This window comes from Buteo buteo, chromosome 4 (assembly GCF_964188355.1).
Source record: "Buteo buteo chromosome 4, bButBut1.hap1.1, whole genome shotgun sequence".
NCBI lineage: Eukaryota > Metazoa > Chordata > Aves > Accipitriformes > Accipitridae > Buteo > Buteo buteo.
In genome coordinates, this window is record NC_134174.1 from 55,841,862 (window position 1) to 55,858,605 (window position 16,744).

A 16,744-nucleotide genomic window follows, 5' to 3' on the forward strand; every position below is an offset into this window, starting at 1 on the left:
GTGCATGAACAGAAACACCCGTTATGTGTCAGCTGGCATGCAGGAACTGTCCTGGCCCCACATCAGGGTTGGATCCAGCATCCTTAGGTCTTTCATTTCTCAGTCTGGCTGCTGACAGGCTGAATCCCTTTGAGAGGAACAATTTCCAGAGGGTTCATAATCCAACAAAAAGAGGGAAAAAATTCTCCAAGGGCATCATCTCCATCTGGGGACCATACTAACCTTGGAAGACTCCCTGCTTCCATGGGAAGAAAGAGACCTTGTAACTGGGTGGTGTTTTGGATGTGCTGCACATGTTTAGGACCCACTGCCTGTTCCCCTCAGATCCTCTTCAGTCCAGGGCTCAGTTCATGTGAGAAGAAGCTGATGACTCTGGAGGCATCTGTGATCCTTTGTCCTGCTGTCTCTCAGGTGCAGACAGGTAGATATGACACACGCACCATCCCCAAAACTACAGCAGATCTTCCTGACCCCAGCCAGACACACTGAGTAACCACATACTGACAGGTGGGGTGTAGATGGGCACAACATATCTTGAAAATCACCGCTCACAGCTGAAATAAATAGGTTTTCCCCAATCATAACACAACATCTATCATTGCCTCCTAATTGTGTATTTAATACAGTTAAATACTTTAAATTGTGCTCCCCCCCCCCCCCAAGTTCTCTGCTGCAAGGCTGTGATTTCATCTAATCTGACAAGCTAAACAAGGGTAAGACTGTCTTATACTTGGCTGGGAAACCCAGAAAACCCTATGGTGATGACTGTGATTCTGGAGCCAATGCTTTTCCCCGAGGTCATGAGAGACCCTATCATCCGAGCACCACAGGGGAAGAGCTCTGCTGCTGCAGGTGCTGAGATAAAAGCTCTTATGGCCATTTTTGGCACATTTTGCGAGAGGATGATTCTTAGGCCAAAAGGAATTACCCTAGAAATAGAAGTGAGTCATCGTGCAGCTGTAATTACATTTCACCTCTCTGCATAGACTTAATTTGATTTTTTTTTAAAATATGTGCATTGTATCCTAACTGTGCAGCTGAAAAGGGTACAGCAGTATTTGTTGGGCAAAATGTTTCCTAAATCTAGTGGGGTCATTTGCATGATGGCCATTGGTGCTCGATGGCATAGAGCCTGTAATGTGTAAGTAGATGCTGAAGTGCTAATCGCTGTTATTGCTGCTGTTATCTTTGCAGATCACTAAAAAGCAGTGTTGCTGGAGTGGGGCTCTTCGACTCGGGTTTACTTCCAAGGATCCATCGAGGATTAACCCTGACACTCTGCCGAAGTACGCGTGCCCTGACTTGGTTTCCCAGAGCGGTTTTTGGGCCAAGGCTCTGCCAGAAGAGTTTGCGAATGAGGGAAACATCATAGCCTTCTGGGTGGACAAGAAGGGACGGGTTTTCTATCGGGTGAACGACTCTGCTGCGATGCTTTTCTTCAGCGGGGTGAGGACGGCAGAGCCCCTCTGGGCTTTGATCGACGTCTACGGACTCACCCGCGGAGTGCAGCTCTTAGGTGAGTACCTGGCTCCAAACGGGCAGGGATGATGCTGTGCCATCCCCAGCGAAGGGCCAGCCTGACACTGCCTGTCCTCTCGCTGTGCTGGGACAAGCACAGGGAAACGGCCGTTGTTCCTCCCCAGAGCATCTCACGACCTCAGCCTGGATCAGTCGGTGTTTGAAACTTAGCACGTAAATATAACATGAGTGGGAGGTGGGAAACAACCGCTACAGTATAGCACTAGAAGCCATCTGTAAGTAAGTGGATTTCTGCTCAGAGGTGTTGCTCTACCAGAGCATAGACTGGAGTGGGGCATATACCTTGTAAAACTTTCTTTTTACCTCATCTGCTGTTTTTCCCATGCCGAAATGGGGAAATGCATTTCATGTGTTATGGATAAATCCTTCCTGGATGACACTTTTATGATTTTCTGGCTGGTTTAATGGGCAGATTTGAAACATGGATATCTTCCAAATTACCTGGGAGAAGCTGCAGCTGGTTTTGCCAGGATGTTGCTTTTGCAGAGGAGTTTGATTTGTCCTCTGGAGCCTGAAGTTTGGATATACAGTTGGGGTTGGAGGACGAGGAGTGCTGCGTGCCTGTGCCTTCTGCCATCCTCCGCTGAAAGGGAGATAGTTTGGCATTCATGAGGACTCTAATCTAGCCTCAAGTATGCAGGCTGTCAAGGTTTGGGCTATTTGAGTTTATACATCTTAGAAGAACTGAAAAGAGTCTCCAAGGACCCATCTTAAGGGGCAGCTAGGTTGCTGGGGGACCAGAGGTGTCAGCATGCAGCCTTAGACTTGGCTTTGCATTGTCACTGGGGGGCAAATCAGAGCATTTCTCCACGTAACAGCAGGTTCATGGGTCTTGTTTTCACCATGGAAAAGGTTAGATGGTACCTGGTGACCATCATCAGCTGGAGTTCCTTTGGAAGATGAGATGATCTTGCTAGGCTGAGAGAGATCCTGGCTTTTTCCTGTCATGCAGCCTGGTAATCTCTACTAAAATGACATCTTCATGCCATATGTCAAAAACTTTAATGAAGCTTCTTTCTGACAGTTCTGCCTCCTTTCTGCACTGCTTGCTGTATTAAAAAATATGGTAGCAGGACTGCCCGTAGCAACCTACACAGCAGGGAAGAGGGATATGGGTTCAGGAGGTGAAGAAATGGGAAATACTGCAAAAACTACTGGCCCAAGATTGCACAAGGCAGATGAATTAAAGAATTTCTCGGCAGCTTTTTGCTCTGTTTTAGGAGCAGAAAGATTTATCTTTGTTGTGAATCAGCTTGAATCGGAGCCACTAGGCAACTGTTCATATGCCAAGGTGATGATATTTGAATTTGGATCTAGAATTTGGGCAAATGTCATGCCAAGGATTCAGTTAGGAAGAGCTTACGAGTGACTCCAAGTCCTCTGGGCGTTCTTGCGAGATTTGGCACCTCAGGACTCCTCTGCGTGATTAATGAGGGCCCATAACTCTGGATTATGTGTTTCCTTTTAAAACACCTAAGAAATCATTTCCTATCCGTAATCTGCTCCTGCGTTGTCCTAGCATCTTCCACATCCCCTTTCACAAGGAAAATGTGACTCTTGCCAGCCACTGACTTACCTCTAGTCTAACAGGCTCCGAACTCTCTGGTGGGTATAAAGTCCCTGAATGAAACAGTCAGCTTCTGAGTTTACACAGTTGGCATGGAACTCAGATACATATTTATAGCTCATTCCAGCAGGCTTCAGCAGGCTTTAAGCCTAGCAACTGTGCCGAAAAGTCTTCGACTTGAGTCCTCTCTATCTCCATTCATTATTACACAGCACTAAAAGTCAGAGCAGGGAAATCATCAGCTATGTTGCCTCTGGATCCTATAGACATACCCACTGCAATGCTCAGCATGCCTGTTTTAGTGTAGCAGACCACACATATAGTACAGGACAACTTGCCAAAACTCCTGGGACTTGACAAATGAATTTCATAGCTTAGCTCCAAACATATGGTCGAATTCAGCCTGGTATGGCATGCAGGGCATCTGATGGAGGCTGGGGATGCTGGAGTGGTGTGTTGAACAGAAGAGCCTAGCATTTCAGATTCCAGTTCAGTGATTTATTCCCCCTTCAAACTCCAAACATGTTCCTTGTTCTTGAGCCTCACCATTTTCCCAATGCCTGTAGGGTTGCAGGGTCATACTGTACCTCTGCACTGCCTCCATTTGCTTTTATGTGTATTTCACCCAAGAATCTGACAAAAAGCTTTATCGTTTCTGATGGCTGTCTTTCTGTTTATCACAGAATTATTCCCTCCCCACTCACAATAATGTAACTTCATGACCAAAATCAGACTTGCCCGAAGGAAAGACGTGCAGCGGTAAGTCTTGCGTCACTGCAGGATCCCAGCTCTGCAGGGGAATGCACAGTGTGCATTTATGTCCCCAAAAGTCACAACTTCCAAAACTTCACATTCTTGTTTTGCTTATCTGCATTACGGTAGCAGTTCCAGCCAAAATAAGGAACCTGGTAAAGCAGGGCAATGACCAAGTCTAGTGACACTGTTCCTGTCTTACAGATTTAATAAAGAGAGACTTGAACAAAATGGGGCCCAAAGGCTGGGAGAGTTAAATAATTTGCCAGAGGTTATACAGCAGTGTCACCAGATTCAGGGATGCCATCAGCCTTGTTGCCCAGCTCAGTCCTGCCTCCCTCTCTGTCAGCATCGCAGGCATTGCACAACACTCTGGCATCACTAAATTGCGCCTGTGGACGAAAGAGAAACAGCTGGTTTGTACCTTAATTTTTCATTTCCTCCTGCTTATGGCTTTACCCATAGCATCAGCCTTACTGATAATTACCCACATGTTATTACTGCTGTCAACGCACAGGTTTATGTGGCTGTCACAGATGTTGCAGGGTCTGACTGCCCTTGCTGTATGTTCAGAAGCAGAGCCCTTCAAGCAGCTTCTTTGCCTGCTTGATTTTGTTCTGAAAAAGGTAAAAAGGGGCTTGCAGGGTTCACTGCATCGCAGCCGAGGGGAGATCAGGAGCTGAGTTTGGACCACATCTTGTCTGTCACTGCTGGAGTGAGTCAAAATGAGAGACTGGCTTAAATCCACCTTGCAGGTGGCTTCAGCGATGAGGTTCGCAGTGCTCACGCTCGGTCACAGGTGAGAGGCTACTCCTTGCTCTCCTTGCTTCTACCCACGTTACAGAGATGAAAAGGCTTAAATTCACCCAGGAATCAGGTCTCCTCTGACCACAAGGTCTCAGCTGGGTTCCTGCCACAATGTAAAGGCCCGCGTAGGGGAGGTTGTTGCAATCGAGTGGATGCACGCTCTGTGTTTTAAGGCATGAGTTTCAGCGTAGATGCAGGCTTACGTGACCTGTAAACATGCCCTTATACAGTGACTCTCTTGCCAACACGCTCAACTTGCAGGCAGGATGGCTTACAGCTCTGCTTCCCTTTTTGGGCAGCTAGTTTTGCACAAGTGCACTTTTACATTCCAGGATAATTTAAAGCAATATTTACTAGAAATGTGGCTTAGCCTTATGTTATCACTTCAACATACACACATGCTCATTCACACTTCAAAAAGAGTCCGAGAAAAATGGAATATAAGCAATCTGCTGCCTCGCTGCTATAATAAAGCATCAAAAAGAAAAGGAAAGGAACAGCTGTTTAAATCCTGGGGTCTTCAGAGCCCTGGAGGAAGGATGGCAGCTCAGGGGAACCAAATGGTGCTGTCTCACATTAGCCTGCTTCTTTCAAGCACTTGGCTAGTGAGCCTGGCATAGACTAAGAAATGTTCATGTACACTTTCTGTGGACTCACTGCAGAACAGCAAGGGTGGCAGCTTTCCTCAGTGATGTGTACATTAAAGCATAATGTGTGTTTTCAGCATTTTCCCGTACCTTTTAGTAGGGAATTTCAGGTTTACCTGTTGTGTGGTGCCTTTTTGAAAATTGCCCCATTTTTATTGGCAGTGTCATTGTAGCACAGGAGTGCAGAATGGTTAAGATTGGAAAGGATCTATGAAGATCATCTAGCCCTACCATCTAGTGTCTTTTCTTTCAAAGCACAACACGTGCTCTAAAAGTGTGGAAAAATGGGACTGCAAAGAAATTATGATTTCAGCATACCCCTCTACCCACCCTGTATTTCCAGTGGGGTAATGTGAGGAACAGTCTGTTCATTTTCCTTAGCCCCGTTCATTAATAGTATGGTCAGCAACCAAACCTCTTTACCGTTTATTACTCTGTTCTCGCTCTTCTCCCATCCATCTGTATTTTCATTCATGCAGTATTTCAAAGTAAGTAGTCTTGGTCTTTTACCAGCACAGTCTTGGAAAACCAAGGATAATTTTATTTAGATTGGCACACTGAGAGGCACCTGTTGAAAGCAAAGCTTCACCACCTCTTGTAAATATAAGATATGTGAAAAACTAGTAAGACCTTGCAAAGTGGGAAAATTTTAAATGCATATGTATTGAATGTGCATGTATTAGATTTACCTGAAGTAGAAACAGTACAAATACATACTTCAGTCATAAATACATATACAGATCCTCCTAGTAGAATTAACTGGCAGTGCTATATATTATATCAGATATTTGGGAAATCTTTTCTATCTCCAGATCCCCTTCCTAGCTTCTTACTGCTTCATGTTTGCAAAGTATCAAAAGTCAAAATGTGAACTGATCATGGATGGAAGCGTACACATCTCGGCACTCAAGCTAGTGTATATTTGACAAGGAAGTTGCACATTTTGTAGGGAAAGAAAGAAACGTTTTTCTTTCTTCACCCCTGTCAGTTTTTAGGTAAATTGAATCTCTAGCTCCAGGGCACCTTTAGAAGAAACATTAAATAAGCCTCAAATGAGGTGGATTTATGGGCAAATTTCAGGTGTGAATGGTAAAAGACTGATGATAAATCTAATTTATCGTATGCATCTGCAGTTTTACCATGTGGTTATTACTATTTTATTTTCCAAGTGCAAAACTTATTTTCCATTGCCCATGGGGATCCATTTCTGTTGCTATTCTGACACATGCAAATAAGCAGACTGATCTGCCGAGAGTGCTTCGCACTAAACACAATTGGATAATCAAATATGACTGCAGTGTATTTTTATAGTGTATTGTTGAAAGTGGAAGCTATAAACTATTTACTCTCTCTGTGGAAGTCTGCGACTATCTGATGAAAAAGAGTAATATGTGTTTAAACAGAGTCCTACTTAATGAAGGCAAGATACACACGACCTGCAAACAGTCAGTTGTCATTGTTTTTCCACATCTCCTAAGGGGAGAGGGAATTTAAATTGCCCATAAAGTTTTATTGTCTGTAGTTGTTGTCTCTATAGCAGCTGCAGGAAGCCCTCCAACATGGCTAAAAATGTGAAAACAGTTTAATAAATAACTCATCTCTTGCCATTTTAATTAATCCCTGCTTTGCCTTGGCACCTCTGGAGGGACGTATTTTTCCAGATGTGGTGGGTACCTGAAAGTTAGCCCACAGCCCAGAGGCAGCTCCTTGTGCTTGAAGCTCTGTCTGTCCTCCAGGTCTGTCTGTCTGTCTGTCTTGCTTGTGATGCTAAGGCTGCCGGACACAGCACTTTCAAGCAAGCCAGAGCTCATCTTGGCCGTGTGAAGTCAATGCCTTTTTTTTCTTCTCTTTGCGTTTGGTTGTGAACAGCGGCGAATTTGTGCCCATGAGCTTGGGCTGGCCCGCGGGGGAAGGCAGCATCTCCCCATCCCTGCCCTGCCCTCCCACTGCCTGCGCTGGCAGCACTGGGGGGTTCAGGCTGTGCAGTTGAATGGCAAATACCAAATAAGTCAGAACAGCCAGATGCCAAGTAAAATAAGGTCTCTGAGGGATCGGCATTTCAGGCTTCAGCGGGTCTCGATGAGGTGTTGAATTATGAAATTGCACAGAGCTGTGTGCATTACTTCTATTTTATCATCATTGCTCGTCGGTGTACCTGTTGCTTTCAGCTGAACCACCTTTGCCTTCGCAGGGCTGCTCGCGGAGCTAAGGCATTGGTACAGGTGAACGGAAAGGACAAAATCTGGTGCATAATGTGCTATTGGGCACATTATATCCCCAAAATATCCACATCAGCGTCAGGAGAGCCTGCAAGTGAACCTGGGTAGGAATAAATTTAAGAGGGATTAGTCTGGCTATTATTGCCTAGACTGAGAAAAATGAAGACTGTATCAAGACAGAATGACCAGTGGAAAAATAAATTCTGTGCTTTATAAAGTTCCTTTTGTTCTGGTAAGCTGAAATATTGTTCCTAACACAGGCAAGAAGGCCTATATAATAATATTTTCCATGTTACCCATAAAAGCCCAAGGAAATACAAAACCTCTGACAATTGTAAGTGGTGTTTACATTATGGGTATGTATACACTGTAGTTCAGATGCTGACACTGCAAAGATAGGGCCCTGTGTTAAAAAAAGTGATGTCTTCACATTAATTATCTGTTGTGATGATTGATTTGGCTGTTGCTTTAAGAAGGTAAATATTGATGGTTTACACTAAGAAATTTATCTTGCCTTTGCTAAGTGTTGCTATTTTTTAGCAGAAGTGTGGAACCTTTAGTCTGGAAACAGTGATTCCAATTAAAAGGGCTTTTGCCTTTTTTTACTTCCACTAAAGATATAAACTACTGGAGTAATTGAATATATACTGAATTTATTACACAGCTATAGTTATTTACAGAAGTTTCTAGTATAGACAGGGCCTTAGAGAATAATAACACGCCACTAATGGAGCAGTGTATTCTTTTGAGAAACATTTTGAAGAATTCCTTATGTTAGCAAAGATTTTGGCATTTTTATTTAAACCATTAGGATAAGCTATCTATGCTGTTTTTAAAAAAAATACATTCTCTTAACTGATACCTAATGCTACATATAATTGTATTTTCCTTAGTTTGTCTAATGTGATTCCTATTGTAATTCTGTAAGTAATAACTGTCTTTAAAAAGAAAGATGGAGAGAATATGTTGGTACAAGGAATTAATCTTTACAGCTTTCTTAATACCTTTCTCCAAAATATTCAGCAAAATAGTTTAAACTGTGCAAACCTTGGGCTGTAATGCTGAAAGCTAATTCCTCTTCATTCATAAAGCTATAGCTTGACAAAAAGAGCGCATTTACTCTGGTGTAAGACAGTTGGAGCTGGAGGTAAGTTTTGGATGTGAATTGAGTAGATGATCTGGTAAAAGTATAACAATTGTGCTAATCTTGCAATTCCAGCTGTTCCAGCTGTGGAGGCCATTTCCCCTAAGCCTGTATGACAGATGATGACTAAACATTGCTTATATGATAAAACTAAACACTGGCTCTGTACAGTATGTCTTTGCTGGCGTGAGATAGCACTTTGTCATTTCAACGTCTAATTCACATCACAGCTGCTGAATATGCAATTTACCATACAGAGGATATGATTTTGTTATCCCTGTAGGTGTCTGGGTTATTAAAAAAGTTTGACACCTTTAATAAAATTAAATTAGCTTTTCCATCCATATCAGCAACAGAGCTAAAAGTGAGATTTCTTTGTACTCCAAAGTCTCAATTTTTTTTCCCAAACTGTATAAGCAGGACTGTTGTTCTTGGGCTCAGTCTGGAAATCCTTACTGATAGCCCAACTCTACTCCCAGTTTTACCAGCCTAAACTTGCAGCCACCTCTGGAATCCTTCTGGTTTCACACTGTGAGCGGAATCTAGCCCCATTTTTTTTGCTTATTCATCACTTCTCCTTGGCCAAACACTGAGCAGCAGAAGCTCCTCTAGACCTTGCCTGGTTTGTCCTGAAGAAAAAACCCATTTTGACTCAGGGAACCTGTGCTGATTCAAGCCAGGACCTCTCCTTCCATGTACCCTTGTCCAGACCAGGAGAAATGAGCCTCTCGGGGTCTGTGTAACTGTAACTGTTCACAAGTGGCTGAAAGATGGCAAAAATGCAGGTGGTGTCATCTGCTTGTGCAGACTCAGAAGAATTTTTGTGAGCAACTCAGGTCTGCACTTACCGAAAGCTGCTCTCCCAGCACTGATGGACTGGTGCAGCAATGTCCTGCCCAGTCAAGTGTGCAGTGCCGCCTGCCCCAGCATTAAACTCTCACCAACCCATGCTATCAATTTAACTGTTGATAAATTGTGGTGCATTTTTGCATCAAAAAGTTACTGTCCATGTGTGATGCGTGAGAGTGTGTCTGATACCTGCTACCAGTAGCTGCCCTTAGACACCAAGTTTCATACTAAATCACGATGCTAATACATGGGCTAGAATGACTCGTTTGTTCATTTATGCCAAAGATATTAATTAATTGGGATTTCATAGGCAGACAGAGCCTCTCTGTTCATCAGCTGTATGTGACTCTCTTCTGATGTGTATGAAATGCAGTTCATGTGACTGTGTGTCTGTACAAACAATACAGTGCAATTTGGGGGGTGTCTAAAGCATGCACTGAGGCAAATGAAAGAATTTCTTAAAAAGTAAAATTTTCAGTGGTGCTTCCAGGGCAGGCAAATGCAAAGGCATCACTGGTGCTCTGGGGCAGTGGTTAAGGAGAATGGGAGCGTGCATGGAGGAGGGATCCCTGCTGTCCCACATGTGTGTGCACTCTACCCTGCAAATTTGCTTCACCCCATGCTGGAGGTAGAGCCTGAGGCTGAGTGGGTCCTTGGTCTTGCACCACTCTTCTTCTGTCCTCAGCTTGTTGCAGTCTTGTTCCAAGTCCTGGCCTTAGCTTGGGACACGCACACTGGGTCACTGAAGGTCTGCTGAATCCAGTGACCTATCTCTGACAATAACCAGCATCTCTAGGTCCTCCTTGGAAAAAATTCTGCAAATGCAGGTGTTATTTTCTCCTGCCTTTCATCTTTAGTCATGCTGAGCTACTACTTCTGTTCTCCAAGATACACTACCTGCATTGAATTGACTCCCAATTTTGATGCAGATGATACGTCAGCTCTGCTTATAATGCAGCTGATCCTGCAAGGTGCTGTGCTCAGTGAGATGCTGGGCTCCTCTCTCCTGCTCAGACATTTAGAAAAATCTGCATCTTGCATTCTTCTATCACACCACACTCTTTTAATCACATTTTCATTATATGTTCTTCTGACAGTATTACATGTTTCCCCTATGTTGTGGCATTTGGTGAAAATATCATCCCTTGTACTGACATGTGCTAGGTAAGTGCTTCTCCCTATCATCATGGGAATTCTAGCAGGGTACTGTTTGCAGAACTCTGCGAAATTTATAAAAAGCATTTCCATGTATATAGGCTAGAACAGTATGTCCAGTCACTTGCAAGCTCTGATTCTCATGCATTAGCATCGTTTTGATGTTAAAGGCCTTTACAGAAATATTTCAAAAGAAATTTCCATTCCATCTGATCCTATTAGATTTTGAAATTAAGCTTATTTGGAATTGGTGAATTTTCAGTCTGTAGCTAGGGATAAAAGATTGATAAATCAGATTGCTGGCCACTGAATCGAATATTGTGCTACTGGCTATGGCTGGTGTGTTTAAGAAGATGAAAATCTCTTGTGATGTATCTGGCCACTGGTGTGACCCTTCACAGACAATTAATTTTCTTCAGGAAAAAAAAAAAAGAAGTTTAATTGCTCTATCTTCTTTTAAGGGGATAAAGACCACTCCAGGGAAAAAGCCTTTAGAATCCAATAATCCTATTCCGGCACTGGTAACATGCCAATAAATACTGCATCACTTGCATGAAAAGATCTGAAGCCTCCAAAATCTTTAATGCAGTGTTCCCTCTTTCTCTGCATGCCCAAGTCCAGAGGACCCCAGCACTTCAGAGCCATGTAAGTGTTTACTTGAACCAGGAGACTGATGACAGTTTGTTCCATGTGTTTCCATAGACATCTGCATTTCCTCCTCATTCTGCAGTGGTGTTTTCCTGGTTGATTTTCTTTGCCCTCTTTGCTGTCTGTAGGCAGCAGCCATCACCCTCCTGAGCCTTTTACAGGCATCAGTGGATGTCTCTGTTATCTGTTGTGTGAAAGCATCTTTTTGACAAAAACACCGGCCCTGTTGGTTTCTGCTCCTGTTTCTAGGCCTGGTTGGTTCTAGCTGGACCTGAATCAATGGCTCTGTACACGGGAGTATGCTCACGTCCGAGGTGAGCCTCGGTGTTGCCTGCATTTGTCAAGACACTTTTTTATTGCTTCGTTCCTAACATGGTAGAGTCTGCAGATCTTGACTGTAATGCTGCTTGGCCAGGTGGAAGGAAATTGGCCTCATGCTGAAGGGCAGTGCTAGAAACACTTGGAAAGAAAACTGAACTGATGGAGAATTTCACTGCAGAGCTGCAGGGACTGGCAATTTCAACTCAGCCTAATTGGCTCACTCAAAACAAATACATAGATAATTTGGTTTTAGGCCATAATCACTATTATGACTATTTGTATGATGATTTCTAATGCTTCATTTTTGGATGTGAGACCTAAAAGACCGGGTAAGCTCCAAAGAGTCAAAGTAACGATCTAATGGTGAGGCAGAGGGTGCTCAGTGTTGGCAGGCTAAGGGATGAAAGCTGATGGAGGAAAAATTCAAGTGGGTAGTAAAATACCATTTTAAAAGTGTGTCGTTTCCAACTGGACAGATTACCCATTCTCAGTTGCTCAGAAAAGAAGGCTGTATAGGCTGCGGGGCCTGAATTCAACAGGATGGTTAACTACTTACCCACCTCTTATGCATATGTAGTTGTATCTGGTATGCCAGAAATCAGGTATATGCTTGAGTAAGTATGTTAATTCACATTCCTAAAGATAGCCATGTGCTTAAGTGCTTTGCTGAATCTTTTTCTTTGCCATCTGCTTGTTAGTGGGTTCTGTGCAGGGCTTGCTAGGTCAAAACCAGTGGTCTGTGGTTAATCAGTAATCAGTGGTTATGCAGGGATTAGGCTCTGTGCTTAATGGTTTTTCTGAGAAGCAAAGAGTCTTTTAGAAGGAGAAGGAGGAGGAGAGAGATGAACTGAAGTTGGAGGAAGGTAGAGAAGTTGCTTCCCAGCAATGTTTACTTTTCTTGGAAAACTTTCTAATTTCTGTGCAGGAAGGTTTAAGAAGGGGTCCAGAAGCATGAGGGGAGCAGGAAGATGAAAGCATGGAAACAGGGTGAACTGCTGTCTGAAAGCAATGGAAGAAGGACAGGTTTGGCAAAGAGAAATCAGGTTATATTGATGGGGAAGGCAAGAACAACCCAGTGACCAAGACACCACCCCTTTCTTGCCTGGTTTCTTCACTCATGTAAGGTTCAATTGACACTTGTAAATCACTGGCTCATAATTCATAACCCAAAGGCTTTGGTTTCCTTTTTTTTTTCCCTTTATCTGGACAGCACAGAGTGTTAGGTGTGTTTGAACTGTTTTGCATGGGTCACTGTGGATGCCCGGCATGTTCCTTGAAGATAAGTGAGCTCTTTTATCAGGTCAAGTACATACTACTGACACTCTCTCTATCAAAGGGATCATGAAGATACAGGAGAAAAACAACACATGGGGAAATATCTGAATCTGATGAGTTTCTTATGTCCTGAATTAGATTGGTGCCTTTTTGTTCTTGATAACACCTATTCCTCTTTCTGCAGTGGCTCTTTTTATCCTGTAGTTAACTTATTATAGAAGTCTTCTGCTAATAACAAACATTGACAGATCTGTCAAAGGGGTGTTTCGGATGAAGGTGAGCAGACTGTGTGAGGAGAGAGGAGATACTCTTGTTTGTTAGTGCTTTGTGGGGGGGCTTCACACTCCTCAGCCTGTGTCGGTGGAATTTGCTGCCAGATAAACTCCTGTCCGTTGAATTGCACTTTAGAGTCTAATCTTCCACTTAGTAGCATCTGTAGCTTGCTTGGCTGAGAAAAAAAAACCAACCTCTTTAAAATACGTACTGAGTGCAGTATTTTCCTGCAGAGGGTTTAGTTACAATGGACAACCTAGAAAATTAATGCAAATTAATTGCAAACATGGCTTTTAAAAAGGACTAGTTATGCTAACCTGAATAATTTCTATGGGCAAGCATTTAGAATTGAAATAGCCTGACTTTGGTTTAGCTAGATTCAGAGTGAGCTCAGCTGACATTTGATTTACTTTAAGAGTTTTGCTGGCACCCACAAAAGTGAGAAAAAGCATCTTAGCCCCTCTCTGAGACAGGCACAAGGATAAATGGCGGCCACTGGAGAAACCCAGGCAGCCACCTCTTCCTGGCTTTAGCAGAAGGGTGAAAACCAGCAGTGAATGACAGGAGCTTCTCAAACTGTTTTGGGTAGACCGAAAGATAACTTCACCATCACTCCTGGAGGTGTGTCACTGTTGGTTATTCTGGCATAAGCGTCGTCCAGGGCATATTTGCAGCCAGCAGTCCCAGATGCTTACAACTGCTGTCCCCTCCTCAGGATGTTCCTATTGGCAGCTATTTGACTAAGCTATTATTTTATGGTATATTTAGTTCTTTTTTATCTTTCCTCACTGTCAGTCTCTTCAGACCAATAATCATGTTTTCTTCTTTACCACAGCCTCCATATCCTGCTGTCATTCTAAAAATGCTTCTGTGATGTTAAACCTTTTCCAGTTACATGATGAGAATTAATTCATTCTGACACAGCCATGAAAATCTGATTCAATTCCTTTTTTTGGTATCTCAGTCACAGTCCTTGATCACAAATCAGCATGAGTCAGAATTTCCCAGGTTATTATTTCCTCAGAAAGGCTGATTGCAACCCTGTCTCCATATTTAATATCCTTTTTCCAAGTGCAGTGGAGCCAAGCAGTCGAGGCTGCAGTGATTTTGTTTGGAGACCTGTCTGTTTTTCTGGCATTTGATGCCACAGGTGGAAAAGGTGACACCAAAGAATATCCCAGACCAGTTTTAGGGTTGCAGTTTCCCATCATCAGGTAGTTGAGTCCATGCTGGCTCTACAGCATAAAGATGACTACAGAAACGAGCAGGATTTATTTCTCTGGAAACTAAGAAATCCTGGGTCATAGGTGGGGAGGGAACACAGTGGCTTTATCAGCTTGTGCCAGGACATGAGAATTTAGTAACAACAGGTTTTCAAACTGGCCATACTGTGCAGAGATTGTCTGCCAATACGGACTGTTCTGAAATGTTTCAGATAGATAGGTTTTGAGTCCTTTTGGGTTCAACTGGTTAAATGAGTAGCTTATCCGGAGTTACTAAAAGTAGACCAGAATGAAAAATAAGTGGGGAGTACTCTCTTTGGGCCCTTATCATTCCTTTATTCTCTCCAATACATGTTTGTCTCTCAAGTTTTATGTCTGGAGGCCAGGACCACGTTGACTGCCCATTGAAAGAGTGGAGTGCCATCAGTCTGTTCTTCTGCGTTGGGCTGTGCTGTGGCCAGGAGGGGTTTGGAGGCACCAGAAGGCTTCCCTTTCCTTACACAGAGCCTCTGGCTCTGGAAGCAAACACAGGAGGAAATCCTGCTTCCACATCGCCATTGTACCTCTCCTTATTCTGAAGGATGTGCTGTCGGCTGAGCAGCAGCTGAAGGGGCTGCAGGAAGGAGCAGGCATTGCTTCTTGCAGGTCACAGGAGGTGGGCGAGATCCCTGAGCCTGCCCCAGGGGGTTTGTCACTGCACAAATTCAATGTCCAGCTTGAGGACTAAGGAACTGTTTCCATGTTTTCTGTTGATTGCTGCAGCTTCCTTTTGTGGTTCTCTTGGGTTCTTCAAATAGGGCGATAGTAGCTTTAATACCCACTTGGGTTTTTTGCTTGCTTGTTTGTTTCCTACCAAGCTCTAGCAATATTTTTATTTTTTCACATGAAAAGAAAAAGAAAAGGTCCAGACAGAGTTGGTCCATTATTTTTATGAGGGAAGAATATTTATCAGGGTTTAATTGTGAAGGAAAAGCAACCAAGCACTGCCTGCAGGGGAAAGCCTTTACACACTGGTGTGAGTACGCCAGATCAACAACTAATGGTTAACAGGAAGGGACAAAAAGCCATCCTTAATTTTAGTGGTAAAGGATTCAGGTCCTGATTCAGGCTCAGATTTCTCATCTTCCCGAGACAAATCACACAACAGCCTGATTTCTGCAGGATGGAGATACTGCTTTTCTTCCTGACAGGGCACTGTGGGTTTCAACGCCTCTGAGTTACTGGACTCCTCATGTGCTAAAGTGGGCAAGCCAAGCTACCGCTCCAACAGAAGTGCCTTGTCTTTGTCTGACTTGCGTGCCTTGCGAGTGTGTTTTGGGCAGAGACACGAGTTACTGTTTCATGATTCGATTTTCTATTGTGTTGCATACGCCAAAGGCTGTGCAGCGATGCTCCTACCCTGTAGACACAATGGTTATTAAAGCTTAGGTGAGTGAATTCAATTTCCCCTAAAATTTCCAAACAATTCCAGGCATTATTGGTGAGGATAATTAGGATAAGATGCTGGTACGCTGAGCAGAGTGGGTGGCCTTTGTGAGGCTCATTCATTATTAATCAGCCATGTAATTGCCTTTAAGTGACAAGGTGCGATTGCTTTTTTTTAGGCCCAATTGCATCTTTATGCTACGAGCAGAGATGAGATCCTCTCGCCTGCATTGTTGTGAATTACCCATTTGGGAAATGAGGATGCTGTAGGTTGGAGATACTGCCTGGGAGCTCACTTGTGACACAGAGAGACAATCAGATGCTGAATAAGCAAGAAATTAATTCTTCCTTCCCTTTCTCCTTTCCGCATAAGAGACGGGTTTGTTTTTGCTGGAGTTTTGCCTGTGTAAAGGCTGCAGTATGGAGCCAGTGTGTGCCGTCGCACTTAACCTTTGGCGTGTCAGAAACCAGCTAATGGTGGGGGCAAAAAGCCCTCTCTGACGGCAGTATCTGCTGAGCGTGCCTCCAGTGTGGTGGGGGCCTGGGGGGAGCGGGCTGCAGGGCTACCAGCCATACATTGAAACATTGGAAAACAAACTCCTCACAGATGGAACAAACGTAGTGCTCTGATTTAATGCAACCTAATAGCTGTGCTTCAAATGACTTATAATGAAGACAAAATCGGTATAGTCTTCATTAAAAACAGAGTGATAACATAATAAACATAACCTTATTGAACTCAAGGAAGCATAAATCAATTGTAATTCAAAAGCATTATAAAAAATAATTATGATTCACTGCTGAACTCTGTTTTACAGTCTGTGAAAACTTTTTATGTTTTGCTTTCAAAAAGACATTTCTCTTAATCAAAGTTGTTGCAATTAGAGGGGGTGGTAATG

At 43.4% G+C, this 16,744-nt stretch overlaps 1 protein-coding gene across 2 annotated transcripts in view; it reads left to right on the forward strand.

The window, feature by feature from the left end:
* NEURL1 (neuralized E3 ubiquitin protein ligase 1) overlaps nt 1–16,744 on the forward strand; it is a 96,137-nt gene that overhangs the window by 30,581 nt on the left and 48,812 nt on the right. For both annotated transcript variants that reach the window (XM_075026314.1, XM_075026313.1), the window contains exon 3: nt 1,195–1,516. In XM_075026314.1, coding sequence (XP_074882415.1) covers nt 1,195–1,516 — 322 coding nt within the window. The remainder of the gene's footprint in view (nt 1–1,194; nt 1,517–16,744) is intronic.